Source organism: Oncorhynchus nerka, linkage group LG7 (genome assembly GCF_034236695.1).
Source record: "Oncorhynchus nerka isolate Pitt River linkage group LG7, Oner_Uvic_2.0, whole genome shotgun sequence".
Lineage (NCBI taxonomy): Eukaryota > Metazoa > Chordata > Actinopteri > Salmoniformes > Salmonidae > Oncorhynchus > Oncorhynchus nerka.
The window spans coordinates 49,703,596-49,726,984 of NC_088402.1; the positions used below are offsets into that span (position 1 = coordinate 49,703,596).

The following is a 23,389-nucleotide window of genomic DNA, read 5'->3' on the forward strand; positions in this document are numbered from 1 at the left end:
TGTCTTCCCTGTAACGCACAGCATTGAGATTGCCTGCAACGACAACAAGCTCAGTCTGATGCTGTGACACACTGCCCAGAGTACAGGCCTCGGTGTAACACTCATTCCTTCGACGATAAACAAGGGTCCGACCATCACCCCTGTTGAGACAAAACCGCGACTTGTCAGTGAAGAGCACTTTTTGCCAGTCCTGTCTGGTCCAGCGACGGTGGGTTTGTGTCCATAGGCAATGTTGTTGCTGGTGATGTCTGGTGAGGACCTGCCTTACAACAGGCCTACAAGCCCTCAGTCCAGCCTCTCTCAGCCTATTGCCGACAGTCTGATCACTGATGGAGGGATTATGCGTTCCTGGTATAACTTGGGCAGTTGTTGCCATCCTGTACCTGTCACGCAGGTGTGATGTTCCGATGTACCGATCCTGTGCAGATGTTACACGTGGTCTGCCACTGCGAGGATGATCAGCTGTCCTTCCTGTCTCTCTGTAGCGCTTTCTTAGGCGTCTCACAGTACAGACATGGCAATTTATTGCCCTTGCCACATCTGCATGCCTCCTTGCAGCATGCCTAAGGCACGTTCACGCAGATGAGCAGGGACCCTGGGCATCTTTCTTTTTTGTGTTTTTCAGAGTCAGTAGAAAGGCCTCCTTAGTGTCCTAAGTTTTCATAACTGTGAAACTGTGAACTCTGCCTACCGTCTGTAAGCTGTTAGTGCCTTAACGACCGTTCCACAGGTGCATGTTCATTTGTTGTTTATGGTTCATTGAACAAGCACGAGAAACAGTGTTAACACCCTTTACAATGAAGATCTGTAAAGTTATTTGGATTTTTACGAATTATCTTTGAAAGACAGTGTCCTGAAAAAGGGACATTTCTTTTGTTTGCTGAGTTTATAAGCTTTGGAGTCAACATGGGCCAGCATCCCTGTGGAAAGCTTTCAACACCTTGTAGAGTCCATGCCCCAAAGAATTGAGAATGTTCTGAGGGCAAAAGGGGGTGCAACTCAATATTAGGAAGGTGTTCATAATGTTGTGTACACTCAGGGTATACTGTAGATCTAAAATATATATATATATTTTTTCCAGTCAGTCACACTCCATTCCATAGGCTGCCTCACTATTCTCAATTTCATATTTTCTTTACATCTGATATTAGGCCTGTGTGTGAGTAGTTTTGATGGGCTATAGTTTAGGTGTAGTCTACTGTATGGCTGCATTTTGAATACACTTGACAGCTGGCACTGGTCTGAATTACTTGACTGCCCCTGCATGGTGAGAAAGAGACCGTATCTAAATCAGTGAACATACTGCATCTAAGTCGCTCTGGATAAGAGCGTCTGCTAAATGACTTAAATGTAAATGTAAATGTAAATCACAGGGCTCATTTAAATTTGCTGATATGCAGGAACATTTGCCGCCACAAAACAGTGATCAAATTAAGAGTACCTGTCCTCTCTCTGTTCCCACCATCAGGACTGTATCAGTCTGGGTAGTGGGGAGCCAAACACAAGTGAGCACCGGTCCTTTGTCCTCTACCACAACAACAGCCCTCGCTGGAGTGAGATGATCAAACTACCCATCCCCATAGACCGCTTCAGAGGATCACACCTGCGCTTCGAGTTCAGACACTGCTCCAGTAGGTCAACATGACTTAAAATATTATTGTTATGAACCTGATAGCAATACAGAATTGTGTATGGTGTTGTCTATGCTGTGTATATGGTATAAACTATTTGGTAATGCCTTTGTCTCTCCTCAGCTAAAGACAAAGGGGAGAAGAAGCTGTTTGGTTTTTCCTTCACTCCTTTGATGAGGGAGGATGGGACCACGCTATCAGATGAGAGCCATGAACTCTATGTCTATAAGGTGGGGTCACACAGACTTGCACCAATGCTTGCATATAGCAGCTATTCTACATTATTCTCTGTCATTTCTATCTAACACGTGTCTATGTTGTGCCTCTGTTCCCCAGTGTGATGAGAATGCAACGTTCAGTAACCAGGGCCTGTACCTGAGCATGCCCTGCTGTAAGGAGGACTTCAACAGCTGCCCCAACCTGCCCTCCACCCTGCCCTTCCAGAGGAACCCCAAGGAGACCTTCTGGGTCTCCACACAGCTTTGCTCCACCAAGCTCACCCAGAATGGTATGGCCCACTCACTACACTGCATCTCACCACACTCACACAGCGCTATAACAGAGCTTTGACTGTCCTAGCCTCAGCCATTAGCCAGAGCTTTACATGTATTTCTGTTTATTCTATTCTGTTTCCAGTGGACCTCCTGGCCCTACTGAACTGGAAAGCCCACACTGACCGGGTGTTGGACATCCTGGGCAGACTACGCCACATCAACGGAGAGGAGATTGTCAAGGCAACACTCTTTTAGTCAATCAATACATACATCTAGGAAATACCCCTCTTGACTGTTTGGCCAAACACTAACAGATCTGTGACTAGACAAATTTATGGGGAAATATGATGATGAAATGATTGACCTGGCTCCTCTCTCCTGCAGTTCCTACGAGATGTCCTGGATACACTGTTTTGTCTCCTGGATGACAACACCGATAAATACGGACCACTGGTTTTCCAGTCATTGGTAGGTCAAGATGGAGAGATCAACCTCATTCAATGTAATGGAATATTGTGTATGTGTTACTACATGTGTGAATGCCTGCATGTGTGTGACTACATCATAATCAACTTTTCTCCATTATGGCTAAAACCTATCTTTTGTTTTCCTCTCTGTCTGTCTTTTTGCCCTCAGGTGTTTATCATCAACCTTCTCAGGGACAGTCGTTTCTACCACTTCCGGCCTGTAATGGAGGCCTACATACAGAACCACTTTGCAGGAGCTCTGGCCTACAAGTAATGTGCCACGTATACCATTTAAACTGCTTCTATTGTTTGAGAGGTATTGATGTCAGTATCATGTAGCTGAGTGGAAGCCATAGCAGTTTTTTTTTGCTCATAACGTATTATACAAGATTTGTCTTGCTCTCTGCAATAATACAGAAATATAGTATGACGCTAATGTGCATTTTGTTTGTCTTATATGGCCATGGGATCCCCCATGTTTTACACACTTTACTCTGTCTTCTCGTAGAGAGCTAATCCGCTGTCTGAAGTGGTACATGGACCGCTCTGCTGAGGTTGTCAGACAGGACCACATCCAAGAGGCCATGAAGGTAAAGCTCACATCAGGACATGAGAGGGAGGTCTGGACAAACCTTCAAACGGTTACACTCCCAACATGCTTTTCTTTACCAAACATGCAACATATAGATGAAAGGAAATATGACTTGACACAACACAACAGAACACATCATATAAACAAATGGTATTTTACAGGTAATTGTAACTTGTTCCGTCCTCTGTCCACCCTGCAGGCTTTGGAGTACCTGTTTAAGTTCATTGTCCAGTCTCGGATCCTGTACTCACGGGCGACCTGTGGTATGGAGGAGGACCAGTTCAGAGCCAGCATCCAGGAACTCTTCCAGTCCATCCGCTTTGTGTTGAGTCTGGACAGCCGCAGCTCTGAGACCCTCGTCTTCACACAGGTCAGAACATCAAAATGTCATGTCTGTCTGTATATAACTTAGCTTTTCTTTATGCCAGAAGGCTGAAATGTTATAGTTCTTGACCCTGGGTATTGTCCTCCTCTTCTACATAGAAGACCAGTGAAAATGCACTGATTTGTCTATCTGTTGCTTGCATGTAATGCATTTGTCATTTGTATAATTGTATTTTTGCTCTGATCCCTCCTTTTACTGTTGGCCCATCCTTGGCTTGCTCTTGGACAGTTTAGGGGTGTGATCAACTGCATGCCTTTCTGTGGTAGTCATGCTCCAGGGGTCTCTCCTGTCTCAGTAAGTCACAGTGCCACCTTGTGTTGGTGACCCAGTGCAGCAGTTGCTCTCTGTCAGCTTGTGAACCTCCCGCAATCAGATATGCGTCGCACTGCCAGGTCCATGCTTGCTGAACTCTTGCTGAAACCGGAGGCTTAGACCTTTTGTATAAAACGGCTACCTCCGGTTTATACATATACAAAACCTCTGGTTTAAGCAAGAGTTTGCGAGTATGGACCCGCCCTGTTTTTGTTTGTCCTCTTTTTATAGGACATTTTACGATTTGTCTCTTTACGCACCCTGTATGGATGTTACTATAACTACCTTACCGATGACATAGTGTCATTTATAGAATGGAGGAATACGAATGATCTAAAGACCTGCTCCTCTCTCTCTGCCCTTCTCTCTTTGTCGCTCTGTCTCCCTCTGTCTGTCGGTTCCTCTATCTCCCTCTCACTCCCTCCTTCTCTCTTCGACTTGACTCTGTCAGGCGGCGTTGTTGAACAGTTTCCCAGACATTTTTGACGAGCTGCTGCAGATGTTCACAGTGCAGGAGGTGGCTGAGTACGTCCGGGGCACGCTGGGGAGCATGCCCAGTACGGTGGACATCGGCCAGTCTATGGACGTGGTCAAACTGCAGTCCATCGCCCGCACCGTCGAGAGCAGGCTCTTCTTCTTCCCTGGTAGGACTACCGGACAACTTAACTTACACTAAATGTGTCTGTGAACACTTTGTTGCTCCCAAAGTGGAAATTTAATAGATGGTGTATCTGGGTCAAAATAATCTAAAGGTCAAGGGTTAAGCTGGTTATATATCTTTCTACATTTGATCCTGTCACTTTCTCCCAATCTCACTCGCTCTCCATACTCCCTCCCACTCTCTCCCCCTCTCCTTCCTTCTCTCTCCCCCTCTCAGAGTCTCGTAGTATCTTGCTGCCGGTGGTCCTGCATCACATCCACCTGCACCTACGCCAGCAGAGGGAGCTGCTGATCTGCTCAGGAATTCTCACCAGCATCTTCTCCATCATCAAGACCAGCTCTATGGTATATCACCACTGAATCTACTGTAGCTGTAAGGGTTGGAAGAGTATGCCCTTAACTACAGATCAAGGATCAGATTACACTACCCCCAGGCCTAATCATAATCATTAGGGGGATTAAATTATATCTGACCCTGTATCAGTGGTTAGCGGCTACTTTTCTGTACCATAACTGGGTACTAGTACATCTGCTGTACCTAGTAATCTTAGCTAAACATTTTTTCACATTTCCTGTTTCAAATGGAATTAAATATGAGACGACTGAGTAGTTGGTAAAATGTTATACAGTGCCAAGGCTTGTTAAGGTAAGCATAACACCATGTCATTGTTTAGACATTATTGTCAAGGCATTATTATGTAGGGCACTTCATGTTGAGGGATGCATTTATCTTTTAAATGGTCTGTCAAGCAGCTTATGCAAATACATTAATTATTCATTAAATTCCCTGTCTCTCTCTTCTTCTCTACCTCTGCCACTGCTCATCGCTCCCACCATTTTGTCTCCCCTTCTATCTCTGTCTCCTCCATGACTTCTCTCCTTCTCTCTGTTTCTCTCTCCCTCTCTTCCTAGGAGTCTTCTGTGCAGGAGGAGGTAGAGATGATGGTGGAGAGCCTGTTGGATGTTCTGCTCCAGACTCTGTTGTCCATCATGTCCAAGTCTCAGTCTCTGGAGACGGCTAGGGGGCAGCGCTGTCCCCAGTGCACCGCTGAGATCACGGTCAGCGATTCTCCTCTCCTACCCTGTCTGGCTGGATCTTTATTCACTACATGGAACAGACACTGTATATATTTCGTAATGCATGTAACCTCTCTAATATGGGTGGGATTCTGCCTGTCCAGGGGGAGTATGTGTCCACTCTGCTGTCTCTACTCAGACAGATGTCAGAGATCCACTTCCACCACCTGCTCAACAACTTCCACAGCAAAGAGGAACTCAAGGTGAGTGCTTCTGTGTCAGTCTTAGTCTGACAGAGGAACTTGGGGTTGAGCTATAGTATGTAGATCATGTACCCAACACCAGCTAATTCATTGTCTTCCAGGAGTTCCTGTTGAAGATCTTCTGCGTGTTCCGGAACCTGATGAAGCTCACCATCTTCCCCCGAGACTGGAGTGTCATGCGGCTACTGACCAGTCAGTAAGTCTGACTCAGATGACCTATAACACTGCCTTCATATTTCCTCCTATATGAGATAAGGGAACATATCCAACCATGAGATGACAATCTCCTGACTCTGATTGCATGTGACATTCGTGTAGCTGTTGCATCATCTATTTTTATCATAAAGTTTTGCTGTTTCCTTCTGCAGTGTCATTGTGGCGACAACACAGTACCTGTCTCCAGCGTTACACAAGAACTTCTCAGAGGCGGATTTTGACTTCAAGGTGTGTCTCTGTAGAGAAACGAGAAGTGTCATGTTGAACAAGAGCTGTACGCAAGTAAACAAGAGAGCCTTCAATATCCCGGAGAAGTCGACCCCAAACCTGCTGCTCTTTCCATGTCTTTCTCTGTTTACGAAGGGATGTCTTTATTTCTGTACATGGTTTCCTAAATACAGTATGCTGTTCTTCTCTGATCTATCTCCAGTCCAATGTGGCTGATATTTTTGTTGTTGTCCAACCTGGATTTATGCCTAGAGGGAAACTACGGAAATGCAAAACCTGATGGTGAACTAAGGGGCCAATGAAAAGGTGTATACAGTAGTTAGAACTTTATTGGAATCAAAATACGATTTGATGTTTGTATGTGTTGTATGTGTGTTCTCTGTACCAGGTGTGGAATTCCTTCTTCAGCCTGACGGTCCTGTACATCAACCAGCCCAGTCTGCAGTTGGAGCCCTTGACCCAGGCCAAGAGGAAGAAGGTCCTGGACAAGTAAGGACCTCTGTTCAATGTCCATCAATTATATCCTGAAACACTCAGGAAATATATAGTTTAAAGACATATTTCCCACATCTACCTATGTGTGGTCACTCAGTAGCTAGTATTCTCCACATTCTCCCCATGTACATTCTCTGCAGGTATGGAGATATGCGGGTGATGATGGCCTATGAGCTCTTCAGCATGTGGCAGAAGCTTGGTAAGATAACACTACATTCATAATCAACTGTCTTGTCGTTCTAGCCTTCAAGGATAATGTTGTGTGTGTTTCTAACATCTCTGTGTGCGCTAGGTGAGAATAAGCCTCACTTTATCCCTGGAATGATGGGTCCGTTCCTGGGAGTGACGCTGGTGCCTCAGTGCGAAGTCCGGAATATCATGATCCCCATCTTCCATGACATGATGGACTGGGAGCAGAGGAAGAACGGCAACTTTAAGCTGGTCAGTACTGTCCCCTGCTGCGTGACACCACTCTTCCTTTGTAGACCTTGTATTACTACAGGTTATCACCCAATATCAGAACTATGTTATGGATCTATGATTTTACTGCTATACGTGTCTAGGAAAATGTTGTGGTGATTGATTGCTTATACACTAACATCTATGTTGTGTAGGTGGAAGCAGAGTTGATGGACAAGCTGGAGAGTATGGTGGCTGATGGGAAAGGGGACGGCAATCACAGAGAGCTCTTTGGCCTGCTGTAAGCACCAACAACCTCCGTCTTCTATTCATACTCAGTGCCAAATTGTTACTTGAGTGTGCTGCACTACTGTTATTTTCTATGCTTCTGACTTCTCTTGGGTCTTTCTGCTGTGCCATTCAGGACCCAGTTGTTTGGGCCTTACCCCAGGTAAGTTATAGCTCTACCACTATCACGGTCCTTTCAAACATACCAGTGCTTACAGTTCCATGTCCAATGTTACTGTGCACCAGTAACATAGAGCTTGTCTGTCTCTGTCTTTTAGCCTACTGGAAAAAATTGAGCAGGAAACATGGAGAGAGACAGGCATTTCGTTTGTCACCTCCGTCACGAGACTGATGGAGCGCTTGCTAGACTACAGGTGTTATTACTACTGATCGACTGGATTACAGATTACAAACAACATGTTAATATCCTAACATTGACTATTGATACAGGGATGTACTGTAGAGATGGGACTTTACAAACCTGCTCTGCTTTTAGGGACTGTATGAAAGGAGATGAGATGGAGAACAAGAAAATGGGTGGTTCTTCCAACCTCATGGTGAGGCATTTGATGTGTTTTAACCTTGACAGTACCTCAGTTATGGCCAGATAATAATACCCATGTGTGCTACAGTATGTCCATGTAATGATGTGTTGCTTCCATTTGTCTGTCCTCCCCAGAACTTCTACAAGTCAGAGATCAACAAGGAGGACATGTACATCCGCTACATCCACAAGCTGTGTGACCTGCACCTGCATGCAGAGGACTACACGGGTAACTGGTTGGGATGTATATAACACGTTCAACGTGCTCACACTGCATAGAACCCTGTGACCGTCAGGACTACCATGTGATGTCAATGATGGTTAATCGTGGTGACCTTTGACCTCTGTGTCCTCCCCACCACCAGAGGCAGCATTTACCTTGCTGCTGTACTGGGAGCTGCTGCACTGGGAGGACCGACCCCTCAGAGAGTTCCTCCACTACCCCACACAGAGCGAGTGGCAGCGCAAAGAGGGCCTCAGCCGCAAAGTGCTCCACTACTTTAACAAGGGAAAGGCAAGCCAAGCTAAATCAAGCTAAGTTAAACAACAAGGGGAATGCAAGTCAGGCTATTTCCAGTCACTTTGGGTAGTGTTTCATGTGAGACAATCAAATCAAACTTATTATTTTACATAAGTCCCACATGGGTCTACTTAGAAACATCTCAAGTCAGAATCTGAAGTCGAAACACTTCTCGATGTTCATGATGTCGTTGATGGCTGTTCAATTCTGGAAATCCAACATTTTCCCCTTCAAATCCTCCTGAGAATGATGTTCAATAGACAGGATATTGTAAACATGTATTGAGAGATTCCATATGTGTGAGATCTCGGTCTGTTTATCTCTTTCCAGTGTTGGGAATATGGAATATCACTCTGCCGGGAACTGGCTTTCCAGTATGAAACCTTATATGACTACCAGAGCCTGAGCTGGATACGGGTGAGTCTGTCTGACAACCCAGCACTGTATGCTGTCTCTCGCTCTCTCGCTCTCGCTCTCTCTACTTTATCCCCCAGTGACTACTCATCATCACGAAGATGGAAAGTAAGTAGAATGGAATTGAATATAAATTCCTCACAATGTGGAAATGTATTCACATTGCAATAGACTGACGAAATACCAAAAACCTTATGAGCCCTATGATCAAGGGAACCTCATTGATGTGTGTTGCTGATAAAAGCTCAAGATGCTCTCTTAGAGTTGAATCAAGTATTTTTGTATTTTATAGAAAATGGAGGCTGCGTACTATGACAACATCATAGAACAGCAGAGGATTGAACCAGAGTTCTTTAGGATGGGCTTCTATGGCAGAAAGTTTCCTTTTTTCCTCAGGGTGAGATGAACACACACACACACAATCTTTTATCTAAATGATAATGAATTGGTTTTACGTATCAGTTGGATGACAACCCTTCTCTCTCCAGAATAAGGAGTTTGTTTGCCGGGGATATAACTATGAACGACTGGAGGACTTTCAGCAAAGGATGCTGGGAGAATTCCCACATGCCATTGCCATGCAGCACCCCAACCAACCAGATGACGCCCTCCTACAAAGTGATGTTCAGTGTATCCTAACCATGGTCAATGTGTTGTGTCTGTCAACTCAACTGTCAGTATATTTGGGTGTGTTTTCCTTAACGCCTGGCCTCAGACCTGCAGATCTATGCGGTTACCCCAGTGTCAGACATCACTGACGTGCCTCAGCTGGAGCGCGTACCCGAGAGGATCAAGAGCTTCTACCGCATTAACAATGTCACTCGCTTTCACTATGACAGACCCTTCCACAAGGGACCCAAGGACAGGGAGAATGAGTTCAGGGTATGTGTGTGTGTGGAAGGAATTAGAATAGAATGTAACTAAAATTGTCTGTTGATACAAACTGTGTATAATTACTATACAGAAGTGTTTTGTGTGTGTCTTCAGAGCCTGTGGATCGAGAGAACCACCCTGATTCTGTCTCGTCCTCTCCCTGGCATATCCCGCTGGGCTGAGGTGGAGAGGAGAGAACTGGTGAGGAGCACTGGCGTCATAAATGTTTACATAAAACACTACATAAAATGTATTTTCCTCAGGGAAATGATGCAAGCAAGTGCATGATTTGTGTCGAATCAAAATCTAAGTTTATTGGTCGCATACACCAGTGGAGGCTGGTGACTTAAAAAAGGAGGATGGGAGACCCACGGTATAGGAGCGGACCGTACGGAGTCGACAAAGTGTGTTTCTAAAATCGTCGAAGACTAATTATTTTTAACTAAAGCATTTAATAAAGACATTTTATAGTACAATATTATGGGGAATGGGAATGAGAGGGCTACTTGCAGTGTTGGGAAGGGATCAGAGCAGTGATTGAATGAGGGTATGAGGCATGAGTTGAGGTGTTCAGAGGCTCGACTTCAGTGCAGAACAGGGGCTGAGATGTTCATAGGCTTCAGTGCAGGACAGGCTCATCATGGATGGATGGTGTTGAAGAGGTCAACTCTTCCACTGAGGACAGGACTTGACTGGGAAGACAAAAAACAATAACACGACACACTACACAGTTAGACAATAGAGCTAAGAATGAGTTAGTCCAAGCAAGGAGTATTCATGGATGATGCAATGGAAGCAATCAAATCATTCTGAATTGATTTTTGACATCCCTGAGAAGACAGTAGAAACTTCTATATGCTCAGCAAGTAAAGCATCATAACTTGGGCCTCCCGAGTGTCAAGCGGTCTAAGGCACTGCTTCTCAGTGCTAGAGGTGTCACTATAGATCTGGGTTCGATCCCGGGCTGTATCACAACCGGCCATGATTGGGAGCCCCATAGGACTGCGCACAATTGGCCCAGCTTCGTCCGGGTTAGGCGAGGGTTTGGCCGGGGGGGCTTTACAAGTAGGCCATCATTGTAAATCAGAATTTGTTCTTAACTGACTTGACTAGTTAAATAAAGGTTAAATAAAATAAAAAATTACCTCTGCAAGCTCCTTATAGTTCAGTTAGCTGAACGTTCCTTCCCATCGTGCCCCTAAGTAAAAGCCAACTCTTAAACTGCTTGTGATCCTGTTCTTCTTAACTTCTCATTGTGTCGCATAGTTTGAATACACAGACGTTTGTCCGTTTACATGATCCATAAAGCTTTTTCCAAGAAGCTCCAAGAATCTGATTTGGGCAATGAAACAAAAATCGACTATATTGTTGTTTGCATTATCTAGCCATTTCTGGTGCAGAAAACTGCACTCTGGTAGCTAGCTAACATTAACACTGGCTACTAAAGTTATCATGGAAAATTGAAATAATTGCACTAACTCCACACAAAAATAAAGTTTGAAAACTGAGAACACTACATAAAATCTACCTCCTAGAAACTCATTTGAATTGAATAATATTCTAAAAATGCTCAACTATCACTCTTCACTCTAAATCTCTATCCAAATGTAACCAACCTCACCAAGCTTCTCAACACATAGAACCCCCATCATTTTTTATTTAACCTTTATTTAACTAGGCAAGTCAGTTAAGAACAAATTCTTATTTACAGCCTTATTCTAAAATGTATTAAATTGTTTTTAACCCTCAGCAATCTATATAAAATACCCCATAATAACAAAGTAAAAACAGGTTTTTTTTATTTTATTTTGCAAAATTATTTTTAAAAATAAAATAAAAAACACATTACATTTACTTAAGTATTCAGACGTTTTACTCTGTACTTTGTTGAAGCACCTTTGGCAGCGATTACAGCCTCGAGTCTTCTTGGGTATGTTGCCACAAGCTTGACTCACCTGTATTTGGATAGTTTCTCCCATTATTCTCTGCAGATCCTCTCAAACTGTCAGGTTGGATCTGGTGAATGTTGCTCCACAGCTATTTTCAGGTCTCTCCAGAGACGTTTGAAGAGTTTCAAGTCCGGGCTCTGGCTGGGCCACTCAAGGACATTTAGCGACTTGTCCCAAAGCAACTCCTGCGTTGTCTTCGCTGTGTGCTTAGGGTTGTTGTCCTATTGGAAGATTAACCTTCACCCCAGTCTGAGGTCCTGAGCGCTCTGGAGCAGGTTTTCATCAAAGATCTCTCTGTACTTCGTTCATCTTTCCCTTGATCCTGACTAATCTTGCAGTCCCTGCCGCTGAAAAACATCCCCACAGCATGATGCTGCTACCACCATGCTTCACCTTAGAGATGGTGCCAGGTTTCCTCCAGACGTGATGCTTGGCATTCAGGCCAACCAGAGAATGTTGTTTTTCATTGTCTGAGTCCTTTAGGTGCCTTTTTGGAAAACTCCTTGCAGGCTGTCGTGCATTTTACTGAGGAGTGGCTTCCGTCTAGCCACTCTACCACGAAGGCCTGATTTGGTGGAGTGCTGCAGAGATGGTTGTCCTTCTGGAACGTTCTCCCATCTCCACAGAGGAGCTCTGTCAGCGTGACCATCGGGTTCTTGGTCACCTCCCTGACCAAGGCCCTTCTCTCCTGATTGCTCAGTTTGGCCAGGCGGACAGCTCTAGGAAGAGTGTTGGCGCTTCCAAACTTCTTCCATTTAAGAATGATGGAGGCCACTGTGTTGGGCACCTTCATTGCTGCAGACATTTTTTGTTACCCTTCCCCAGATCTGTGCCTCGACACAATCCCGTCTCGGAGCTCTACAGACAATTCCTCAAGGGTTATCAATGGAAACAGGATGCACCTGAGCTCAATTTCGAGTCTCGTTGCGAAGGGTCTGAATAATTATGTAAATAAGGTATTTCTGTTTTTTATTTTTAATACATTTTCAAATACATTTGTTTTGGCTTCGTCATTATGCGGTATTGTGCGTAGATTGATGAGGAAAATGTTTTATTTGATACATTTTAGAATAAGGCTGTAACGTAACAATGTGGAAAAAGTGAAGGTGTCTGAATACTTTCCGACGGTACTGTTTGTGGTGTGTGTGTGTGCGTGCAGTTGGAGGTGAGCCCTCTGGAGAATGCCATCTACGTGGTGGAGAATAAGACCCAGGAGCTGCGGACCCTGATTAGCCAGTACCAGAACAGACAGCACCATGGCAACATTAACCCCCTCAGCATGCTGCTCAACGGGGTCATAGACGCTGCCGTCAATGGGGGCATTGCCAGATACCAGGAGGTACTAAGGGAAGGGAGGGAGATGGGGGTGGGTTGGTTGGTCGGTCGGTCGGTGGGTTTGAATGGATACTTTGGTAATTTTCTTCCAGAACATATATTGTTATCTGCCATGTAATGCATTCATATCCTATATTCCTCCTCCACAGGCGTTCTTTGAAAAGGACTACATGAACAGCCACACAGAGGACACAGAGAAGATCACTCAGCTCAAAGACTTGATGCAGGAACAGGTCAGACAAAGCTCTTAACTTGTCACTGGCCAGTGGTCCACACAGTGTATATGGGTATAGAAGACAGAAACCATATCTTTCCTACATGTCGTTTCATTGTCACAGGTTCACATCCTTGGAGTGGGGCTGGCTGTCCATGAGAAGTTGGTGCACCCAGAAATGCGTCCCCTGCACAAAAAGCTGATAGATCAGTTCCACATGATGAGGACTGGTTTACATCAGGTGAGTGGTTCTACATACTCTTCTGTTTGTGTGTCCTAACGAGTTTGTGTGTGTGTGTGTGTGTGTGTGCAGTCAGAGTGATTATTCAGAGCAGTGTTATGTGGCCCAGCAGGGGTTGCCAGCAGCCTGCACTGGAGTCAACAATCCCAGAGGCATCCTGACCACTCACAGCCACATGAGCCCAGAAAGTGTCCGTCTGATTCACAGACACAGGTCAGTCACATATTGTATAAGATTTAACTTGCAAAAAAGAGATGCTACAGTAATCTGTGAGATTAGAATATGATTCTCTCTCTGCAGCCCTATGAACCTGCAGGGTTCTATCCGTCAGTCCTCCTCCTCCCTCTCTTCTCACACCTCCAGCGAGGCGGGAGGAAACCTGGTCATCCTGACAGACGGCCTATTGGGAGAGCACCCTGAGGACACGGCTCACATGGAGGTGGGTGGAATGAATACACACACATGCAGGTTTTGTATGTTTTGAAGATATGTGAATGAACAGATGTATTATTTTACAGCCAAGCCCCTCCTCCTCCAGTCTGAGCTCCATTCGGTCCACCTCCTCCCAGGTTATTAACTCTGCCCCATCTAGTGCCAGAGGTGAGTGTCACCTGCACCAGGCAGTAAATACTTCCAACTCATCATTATCATGTTCTTGGCCAGTTGTACATTTAACATTCTCAACAATGTACAGTACCAGTCAAAAGTTTTTCTTAATTTTTTTTTACTATTTTCTACATTGTAGAATAAAAGTAAAGACATTACAGCTATGAAATAGCAAACATGGAATCATGTAGTAAACAAAAAAGTGTTAAACAAATCTAAATATATTTTGGATTTTAGGTTCTTCAAAGTAGCCACCCTTTGAAAAAGCCAGTTGAAAAACAAATGATAGTCCCACTAAGCGCAAACCTGATTGGATGGTATATCACTGCAGAATACCATTTTAGCCATACTGGTTAAGTGTGCCTTGAATTCTAAATAAATCACAGTGCCACCAGCAAAGCACCATCACACCACCTCCTCCATGCTTCATGGTGGGAACCACACATGCAGAGATCATCAGTTCACCTACTTTGCTTCTCATAAAGACAAAAATCTCAAATTTGTACTCAAACCAAAGGACAGATTTCAACCAGTCTGATATCCATTGCTCATATTTCTTTGCAGCAATTCGAACATGAAGGTATGACTCACGCAGTCTCCTCTGAACAGTTGATGATGAGATGTGTCTGTTACTTGAACTCTGTGAAGCATTTATTTGGGCTGCAATCTGAGCTGCAGTTATCTTTAATGAACTTATCCTCTGTAGCAGAGGTAACTCTGTGTCTTCCTTTCCTGTGGTGGTTCTCATGAGAGCCAGTTTCATCATAGAGCTTGATGGTTTTTGCGATTGCACTTGAAAAAACTTTCGAAGTTCATGTCTTAAAGTAATGATGGACTGTCGTTTCTCTTTGCTTATTTGAGCCGTTTTTACCATAATATGGACTTGATCTTTTCCCAAATAGGGCTATCTTCTGTATACCACCCCTACCTTGTCACAACACAACTGATTGGCTCAAACACATTAAGAAGGATATGTTAATTGAACTGCATTCCTTATGAAGCTGGTTGAGAGAATGCCAAGACTGTGCAAAGCTGTCAAGGCAAAGGGTGGCTACTTTGAAGAATCTCAAATATAACATATATTTTGTTTTGTTTAACACTTTTTTGGTAAATACCATCTGTGTTATTTCATAGTTTTGATGTCTTCACTAAAATATAAAGAAAACCCTGCAATGAGGTGTGTCCAATCTTTTGACCTGTCCTGTATATTTTACCTGACATGTTGTGCTGAGAAACAACAGTATTAGCAAGCTTAGATACTGTAGAACATCAGATGAAATATCTATGATAATGGTTTTCATGCTTTGCTTGAATTATTTCTGGCAAACAGGGATCCCTAACAGATCTGTAAGCATCCATTTTAAACTTGTGTTCATGGTTGTGATATGAGCCTATTTTACTGTTAGTCAGTGTACTTCCAATGTATCAATGGGGGAAAAGTCTGTCCTCTCCTCGACTCCTCCGTGAGCTGGGAACCGATAAATGGTCACCATATGTAGGAGTTTGTTAATTGGCGAACCGAGGAGTTTGCTCCTCTCCTCGAAAGCCTCCTTTGGCCTTGGATACGCAAATGTATCCTATTCGAAAGAGATGTGAAATCTGCCACACCTCCTTTTGAATCATCTGTTGTTTTATCGGAGGAGAAAAGCATTCGCACATTAACAAAATGCTACTTATATTTTTATCTACTATAAAATGTCTGGCACAACTAGCAACATTTATTTTTACCACTTTACACATGTTTCGCGATTCCTCATCTGTAAACGTAATTTGCCTGATGACGGGTTAGTGGAGAAGGAGAATCTCATTTCATACAAGAGCATTTGTTTCCAGGCTTCCTCTCCTTTCCTCCTCACATCAATTATCTTTGACCTTTTTTTAAAAGGAGGGAAGGAGAGGATGAAGAAGAGAACCTGAAGAATTTAGCAAATCCAATTGAGATTCTCCCAATGGGTCTCTGATGTCTGTCTGACCTGTCCTCTCCCCCCTTCCTCCCCCAGGCTCTCCGTCCCTGCCGGATAAAGCCAAACACAACCGGGAGGTGATGCTGCTGCCGCCTCAACAGAGAGTCAACAACACCATGTACTACACCATGACTGAGAACGGACAGGTGCTGACATTACAGACCAAACTATGTTAAAATAGCACTGAAGTGAACTGATGACATTGCTGCGTTAGTTAATTAAGGAGAAGACGACAGCTAGTTCACTGAGCGTGAGAATGATAGGCTGGCCAAAGCAGAAATAGACTGGTACTGAGCCCCCAGAACACACTGTTTGTTCTTGTCCTTTTCAGTTATCTTTAGATTCTGGTGTCTCTCTGTTTGCAGAGCAACCATCAGCAACGTGCCTTACTCCAGCAAGTGAACCCCTGTAAGCCGTGTGTTGACCCTCCCATGAACTTGCCAGAGAAAGGTGAGTATACTGTATGCCTGTCTTACAATTGGTAAATGCTGGTGTTCTCTAGTGTTCATGAGAAATGACCTAAGTAGGACAGAACTTAGTCCTAGCTCTGTAGTGAGCCTGTGGTTTGCTGGTGTTCCCCCAGTGTTCCCTAGTGGCCCGAGCAGCTGGAGTCTAGATGGCGAGGGCAGGGAGACAGTGCCCTACATCCAGGGACCTACAGGGGGCATCATCATGCCCCCTGTCCCACCCAGGTCCTTCCCACCAGGTACCACCAATTTATATACACCTTATCTATGGGTAAGAGTCCCTTGGCTGTCATGTCCAGTAGACAGGAGGTTTTGGAAGTTTATTCTGATATGACTGTTTTCACCTCCGCTTTAGGTCACTTCCTGATGCACTTTGATGCGTTCCACCACCAGAACAGTGACCCACCCCCGGCACTGCCTGTTCGCTCTCTCAGAAAGGTAACAGACCGTTCAACATACTGTACCAGTACATCTTCTTTACTTGGTCAACAGATGCCAACCCATTTCTTATCTTCCTCTTTCTCTCTCTCCATCCCTCCAGTCTCCTCTCCACCCCATACCTGGCTCCCCCACTAGTCCTCAGTCAGCCCTGGGGGGCAGTAATTCCACCCTCTCGGGCAGTGCCAGCAGCGGGGTCTCCTCTCTGAGTGAGAGTAACTTTGGGGCCCAGTACCCCGATGCCCAAACTGTGCGGAATGACGCCATGGAGCCCTTACCCAGCCACCTGTGGACCCCTGATGAGTACCTGGCCTCTCCCTATCTGCACATCCACTACAGTGGGCCAGAACCAGAGTCCCTCGACCATGTCCGACCCTTTCACTACCGTAACCCTGTCTCACACCTCCCCCAATCCCAAACTCACTTCCACCCCCACTCTCACCACCAACCGGCCATCCTTGACGGCCACCCTCATCCCCACGGGCCCACCCACCACCAGGTACCCCTCCACGGCCCACACCACATTCCTTACCGGCGCCCTCAGCCCCCAGCTGTGCCCCCCAAGCCCTACCTGAGGGAAGGGTGCATCCCTGAGGAGGACCTGAGCTCCCTGGTGCCCCAGCCCATCCCCCTTCCTCGGAGGATCTTCCACTCCCCATAGCCACAGAGAGGAGCTAGCCAAGGCTGCCTGGGAGCAGTGCATCAGCGAGGAGCACGAGGAGACACCATGAGGAGACTACAGGGCTGGGCCTCTTGGTACATCTTACTAGTCTAAAGTGGCTCCCTTCCTGTTGTCTCCTTGCCATCATCTGTATTGATGTGAAAGAACATGGGCTGGTGAATCATGCAAATACATTGTAGGCATTAAAAATATTGCTGTCATCCATCCCATGTTTTTATATCAGAGCAGATGAAGGGGAGAGGAAGCCACTTTAGACTATTGAGTTACACCTTCACTCTCCCCAGTGTATTCAGTCTGATTCTGAATGGATGAAGCAGCATCATAGGAATTAATAAGGGAATAGTATCTGTTGGACAATATGACCGATAATAATCACTTTGTTTAAATAGATGTTGACTGTACACTGTTGTACAACTAGTCTGTGAGCATGTTTATTTTAATTTGAGAACATTATACAGGCGTTTTGTGAAACATGACGATCCTCATCAACATGATCAACCCATACGAACCCCAAATAGAATCCCCCTCCCTTTTCCACAACGAAAGGCAACTGCACAAAGTTATACTCTTAGTAAAGTCATGATGACTTTTCTGCTTTTAATACTCCATATATCTATCCTATTATTTTGATACACTTGCTACAGTATGTATGGGGTTTTCAAATGGACTTTCCATCCTCTGATTTACAAAACGCTGTATAGTGCTTCACCATATGACATTCTCCAATCTTCTGTTCTATTCTGCTACCTGCTTGTCATTGAATGCAGGTCTGTTGTTTGGACCTGGGTCACTCTTCTTGACCAAAGCCTCTAGGGACATATAAAACCTCAGTTTAGGATTATCCCTCCATACAGTACGTATGGAAAACAATGTGAATGTATTCAAACAAGATGTGCTGTTTTGTATGACACAAGTGGCAGGTCTTCTTTTCTGTTCATGTGAAGTTGTCTTTATTACAGTCTTCTTGCCTTTTGTGTAACAGACTGAAATATCTCATGAGAGGAGCGTGAATGTGACCCAGACTGACAGAGCTGATAAATCCCTGGGAGGACTACAAGGGAGGGTTGGGATTGTCCGGTGCCACAGAGAGCTCTGGAACAACAGCGAGTTCCCAATGTCAGTTGCACAGGTTGAGTTGGACTCCATAAGACTGGATTGTTCCTTGAAAGGAGATAGTGATGGAGAAAATGAACCATGGTGAAAACATCCTTAACCCTCAACTAGGAGTAAGATGAGAAGTAGCGAAGAATAATGGCTCAACAGTACCTCAACCACCTACTGGACTAACTATACTCGTAAAAACAGTTATCACACCCTCTCTCTGCCTCTCTATGTTTCAAGACCATGTCAATTAACAAGTAATACATATGGACTGTGTGTAAAAGGACTAAAGGCAATGACATTGCTCCTGTCAGTTACCTGTTCTACACTCACCGTCACCCCCCTCTGCCCACCGAATGGCAAATCCAAACTCCCTCAAACAGTGTTCTAAAACAACTACCTGCCTTAAGTGCACTGAAATGCAGTATCAGTCTCTCATTCTGACACCTCCCTTGACTGTTTCTGTGAAGCTCATGAAATGACAGCGCTCATTTTTTCATCACGTTCTCTACGCTTTCCGAACAAACCTCATGATATCTACATCTGTTTTGTCCTGCCTTGGTTTGTAGAGCTACAGTATACTTAGTTTTTGCTTACAGTTTCTCTTCACTCTGATCTGCAATAGAGAGATGTTTGTGTGTACAGAGGAGGAGTATGAGAAGCTCAGACAGGACCATGAGGTTGACCTCCTTGGGCAATGAAAGTACAACAGACAGTGTTTGCTGAGATGTAATGTATAACCAACCAGTGGGTTGGAAGGTGGAGGTTACTGTTAAAAAATACAGGTCTTTGTTTCCCCGTGTAGTTTTTTTTGCAGGTGAATGCTTTGCTTTGTGTTCTTGCACATTAGGTTGTCCACTGATCAGACAACATTTATTTTTGTATGCAGGTACATCCAGTTGTGAGGACATAGTTCACCGATGTCTCATGGAAGGATGCAGGGTATGTTTTGCAGACTGTGGAATTAGTATGGAAGAACAGAACTATGGATCAAATATAAGATGAAAGTCAGACGTATGGGGAGGCTGATGTTTGTGTGAAGAGGAGCGATACTCAGATCAAATATAGGTACAATAGAATTTTTCAATGTAAATTCTGTTACTGTACATACAGCGGTATTGAAATATTTTTGAAAATTATTGCAGCCCCCCCCCCTAAAATAATTTTATTGTTGTTTTGTGTAAATACATGTACTCCAGAAATCGATGTAATTGATGAATATCTATAATCAATGTTTAAAGAAGACAAATACATTAGACTGTGGTTGTCTGCATTGTTCTTGACTTCAAGTCTTCAAATATAAATACTTTATACACTTTTCAATGTGCTTTCTTGTACAGATGGTGTTAGCATGATCAAACAGTGTTTGGTTGTAAAGGTGGTTTTCCTACTCCCATAACTGCTGTGGTATGGATTCATTAACAATGCCAAACATTAAAGACAATCTTTTATCAGCTCGGTCTTTGTCATTTCCATCGCTTGCTGCTCTGTGGAAAATAGAACCAATGATTGGCAGTATGTTTGACTGGGAATGGAAAATGACAGTAGGTGACACCGTTACTTCCACATACACAAATCACTGTCAGTCAATCTTTATAAGAAGGACATTTGGTTGCAGACAAATGTGACAGTTCAATACAAATGTTTAGCTATTAAGAAAGACATTTGGTTGTGAAAAGTTTTCTCTTGTAAGGTTCAAAGGAGCAAAAGGCATGACCTCTTGTAGGAACTTTGTATAGAAAGTTTTAAAAAGAAAAGGAAGTGAAGATAAATCACCAAAAGCAAAGCTAAATTGACAGCTGCTTTAAATATATTTAAGAATCAAAAGTAAAAGTATAAAGAGTTTCACAATCCTTATATTAAGCAAACCAGACTGCACCATTTAAATTTATTTTATACAGATAGCCAGGGGCACACTTCAACAATCAGAATCATCATAATTTACAAAGTAAGCAATTGTTTAGTGAGTCCACCAGATCAGAGGCAGTAGGGATGACCAGGGATGTTCTCTGTTCAGTGAGTCCTCCAGATCAGAGGCAGTAGGGATGTTCTATTGATAAGAATTAAAGTGTAACAAGTACTTTCGGGTGTCAGGGACAATTTATGGAGTAAAAAGTACTTTATTTTCTTTAGGAATGTGGCAGTAAAAGTTGTCAAAAATATAAATCGTAAAGTACAGATACCCCAAAAAAGACTTAAGTACAGTGAGGGAAAAAACGATTCGATCCCTTGCTGATTTTGTACGTTTGCCCACTGACAGAAATGATCCGTCTATAATTTTAATGGTAGGTTTATTTGAACAGTGAGAGACAGAATAACAACAACAAAAATCCAGAAAAACGCATGTCAAATGTTATAAATTGATTTGCATTTTAATAAGGGAAATAAGTATTTGACCCCTCTCAATCAGAACGATTTCTGGCTCCCAGGTGTCTTCTATACAGGTAACAAACTGAGATTAGGAGCACACTCTATGATATGGTACTGACATGTTGAATGCACCGAGCTGTCTGTTTTAACTGCTGGCACACAGCTCGGACACCCATGCATATCCCACAAGACATTCCACAAGAGGTCTCTTCACAGTCCCAAAGTCCAGAACAGACTATGGGAGGCTCACAGTACTAAATAGAGCCATGACTACATGGAACTCTATTCCACATCAAGTAACTGATGCAAGCATAGGCACACACACACACACACACACACACTATAAAACATGCGCACTATACACACACGTACACACAGATTTTGGACTGTAGATATGTGGTGGAGTAAGGTCCTGAGGGCACACAGTGTGTTGTGAAATCTGTGAATGTATTATGTTTTTAAAATTGTATGAACTACCTTAATTTTGCTAGACCCCAGGAAGAGTAGCGGCTGCCTTGGCCAGAGGTCAGTACGTGGGTAAGTCAGAGCTCAGGCACGATAGACGAGTTTCCCACTAGTAATTACCAGTTGGAGGGACGTTCAAGTGGATTTTTCCCAGTGGTACTTGGTTAGGATCGTAGCATTACCTCATATCTGGAAGACAGCAAGGGCAGGTGTGTAATGCTGCATTCGTAACCAAGTGGGAAGTGGACATTTACCACTTACGACTTTGAATAATCGTTTTGAACGGTGCTCCAACTGGTATTTACTAGTGGAAACTCACCTATTATCCAGAGCTCCCAATTTACCTTGATAACCGCATTTTCTGCACTTAAATGCAGCAAAACATGATTTATAAAAAGCTCTCCATTAATATGGTTTTTGAACACTATCATTTGTTTACAAGCATGATAGCTGTAATCCTATTTTTAGTTGATGGTTTAGGTAGCTTTTTGGCCATTAGCCAATCAGCGTTTCTCAACAAGTTCAAAGCACATGAATCATAGGAGATTGGTGGGAACTTAATTGGGGAGGATGGGCTTGTAGTAATGGCTAGGAGCGGGAAATATGGAATGGTATCACTACTGGTAAATTCCCACTTATCTCCTGGTTACAAAAGGAGCATAAGTCAAATGATTACATATTTTAAACACAAACATTCCATGCATATAATGTTTTATTTTATTCTTTTTATATACATTCTAGATTAGTTTTTCAATATATAAATGTGGAGCATACACATTTTATTACTGGCAAAATAATTAATGAACCAAAATGATTACCACCCCTTCTTCAAGAACAGAGTAGCGCCTACGCAGTGTAAAGGTGCTCTAGCAAGTATGTGCATTGTTTCGGGAACACACTTCGACCCCTAGTGCATGATACTTGCTTGTTCCTGCTCCACCAAACTCAGCCAAAGACAGTGGTGCAAGTTAATGGTAATGTTAGACAATAAAAACAAATGTATTTGAAACAGTAATAAATATTCAGAGTTGAGCTGTGCAGGCTACATGTACAGTATGTCATAACTTACTGCAAACAAACAAAATGTCCGCAAGGGGTTAACCGGCCTGTACCACAGCTACCAATTATTAGAACAGAGGAGTGGAGGAGCGCTATGTGCATCTCCACAATCTCCACCAATACATTTTTTATTTATTTTTATTTATTAGCATGTAGTAAATGCTTTTGTATTAGTTAAGGTACACATTTCACAATACATTCTTGACAAAAAATGTGACAATACATAGGCTACTAAATATCCCATCAGAATATAGGAGATTAACTGTAGATCAGATGATATTTCACAAAGTTATAATTCTCTTTTTCCCTTCATTTTTCTCTTCCACCTTTTCTTCTCACATCTCTCCAGCTCCTTCTCCTCCTTGAAGTCTTCTCCGCCTGGCTGCCTTTTCCAACTCGGTTTGGCAGCTTGAGACATCTCCTTCTCCTCCTTGAAGTCTTCTCCGCCTGGCTGCCTTTTCCAACTCGGTTTGGCAGCTTGTTTGGCAGCTTGAGACATCTCCTTCTCCTCCTTGAAGTCTTCTCCGCCTGGCTGCCTTTTCCAACTCGGTTTGGCAGCTTGAGACATCTCCTTCTCCTCCTTGAAGTCTTCTCCGCCTGGCTGCCTTTTCCAACTCGGTTTGGCAGCTTGAGACATCTCCTTCTCCTCCTTGAATTCTTCTCCGCCTGGCTGCCTTTTCCAACTCGGTTTGGCAGCTTG

The 23,389-nt window shown here is 43.8% G+C and overlaps 1 protein-coding gene across 1 annotated transcript in view; it reads left to right on the forward strand.

The window, feature by feature from the left end:
- The window catches only part of LOC115131828 (dedicator of cytokinesis protein 3-like), a 60,608-nt gene extending 40,359 nt beyond the window's left edge, over nucleotides 1–20,249 (forward strand). Inside the window, 40 exon segments of the mRNA XM_065021073.1 lie at nucleotides 1,469–1,631; nucleotides 1,755–1,861; nucleotides 1,968–2,139; nucleotides 2,268–2,365; nucleotides 2,510–2,593; nucleotides 2,762–2,862; nucleotides 3,101–3,182; nucleotides 3,384–3,554; nucleotides 4,333–4,525; nucleotides 4,759–4,886; nucleotides 5,454–5,600; nucleotides 5,723–5,821; nucleotides 5,923–6,017; nucleotides 6,190–6,265; nucleotides 6,654–6,754; nucleotides 6,901–6,959; nucleotides 7,053–7,201; nucleotides 7,375–7,460; nucleotides 7,584–7,610; nucleotides 7,726–7,821; nucleotides 7,944–8,004; nucleotides 8,127–8,220; nucleotides 8,357–8,505; nucleotides 8,842–8,928; nucleotides 9,218–9,322; nucleotides 9,414–9,555; nucleotides 9,641–9,807; nucleotides 9,913–9,999; nucleotides 12,907–13,086; nucleotides 13,232–13,315; nucleotides 13,421–13,537; nucleotides 13,632–13,750; nucleotides 13,838–13,976; nucleotides 14,056–14,137; nucleotides 16,144–16,253; nucleotides 16,473–16,557; nucleotides 16,691–16,813; nucleotides 16,930–17,012; nucleotides 17,116–17,663; nucleotides 17,665–20,249. Coding sequence (XP_064877145.1) covers nucleotides 1,469–1,631; nucleotides 1,755–1,861; nucleotides 1,968–2,139; nucleotides 2,268–2,365; nucleotides 2,510–2,593; nucleotides 2,762–2,862; nucleotides 3,101–3,182; nucleotides 3,384–3,554; nucleotides 4,333–4,525; nucleotides 4,759–4,886; nucleotides 5,454–5,600; nucleotides 5,723–5,821; nucleotides 5,923–6,017; nucleotides 6,190–6,265; nucleotides 6,654–6,754; nucleotides 6,901–6,959; nucleotides 7,053–7,201; nucleotides 7,375–7,460; nucleotides 7,584–7,610; nucleotides 7,726–7,821; nucleotides 7,944–8,004; nucleotides 8,127–8,220; nucleotides 8,357–8,505; nucleotides 8,842–8,928; nucleotides 9,218–9,322; nucleotides 9,414–9,555; nucleotides 9,641–9,807; nucleotides 9,913–9,999; nucleotides 12,907–13,086; nucleotides 13,232–13,315; nucleotides 13,421–13,537; nucleotides 13,632–13,750; nucleotides 13,838–13,976; nucleotides 14,056–14,137; nucleotides 16,144–16,253; nucleotides 16,473–16,557; nucleotides 16,691–16,813; nucleotides 16,930–17,012; nucleotides 17,116–17,663; nucleotides 17,665–17,743 — 4,875 coding nt within the window. The 3' untranslated portion in view covers nucleotides 17,744–20,249.
- The last annotated feature ends 3,140 nt before the right edge of the window (nucleotides 20,250–23,389 follow it).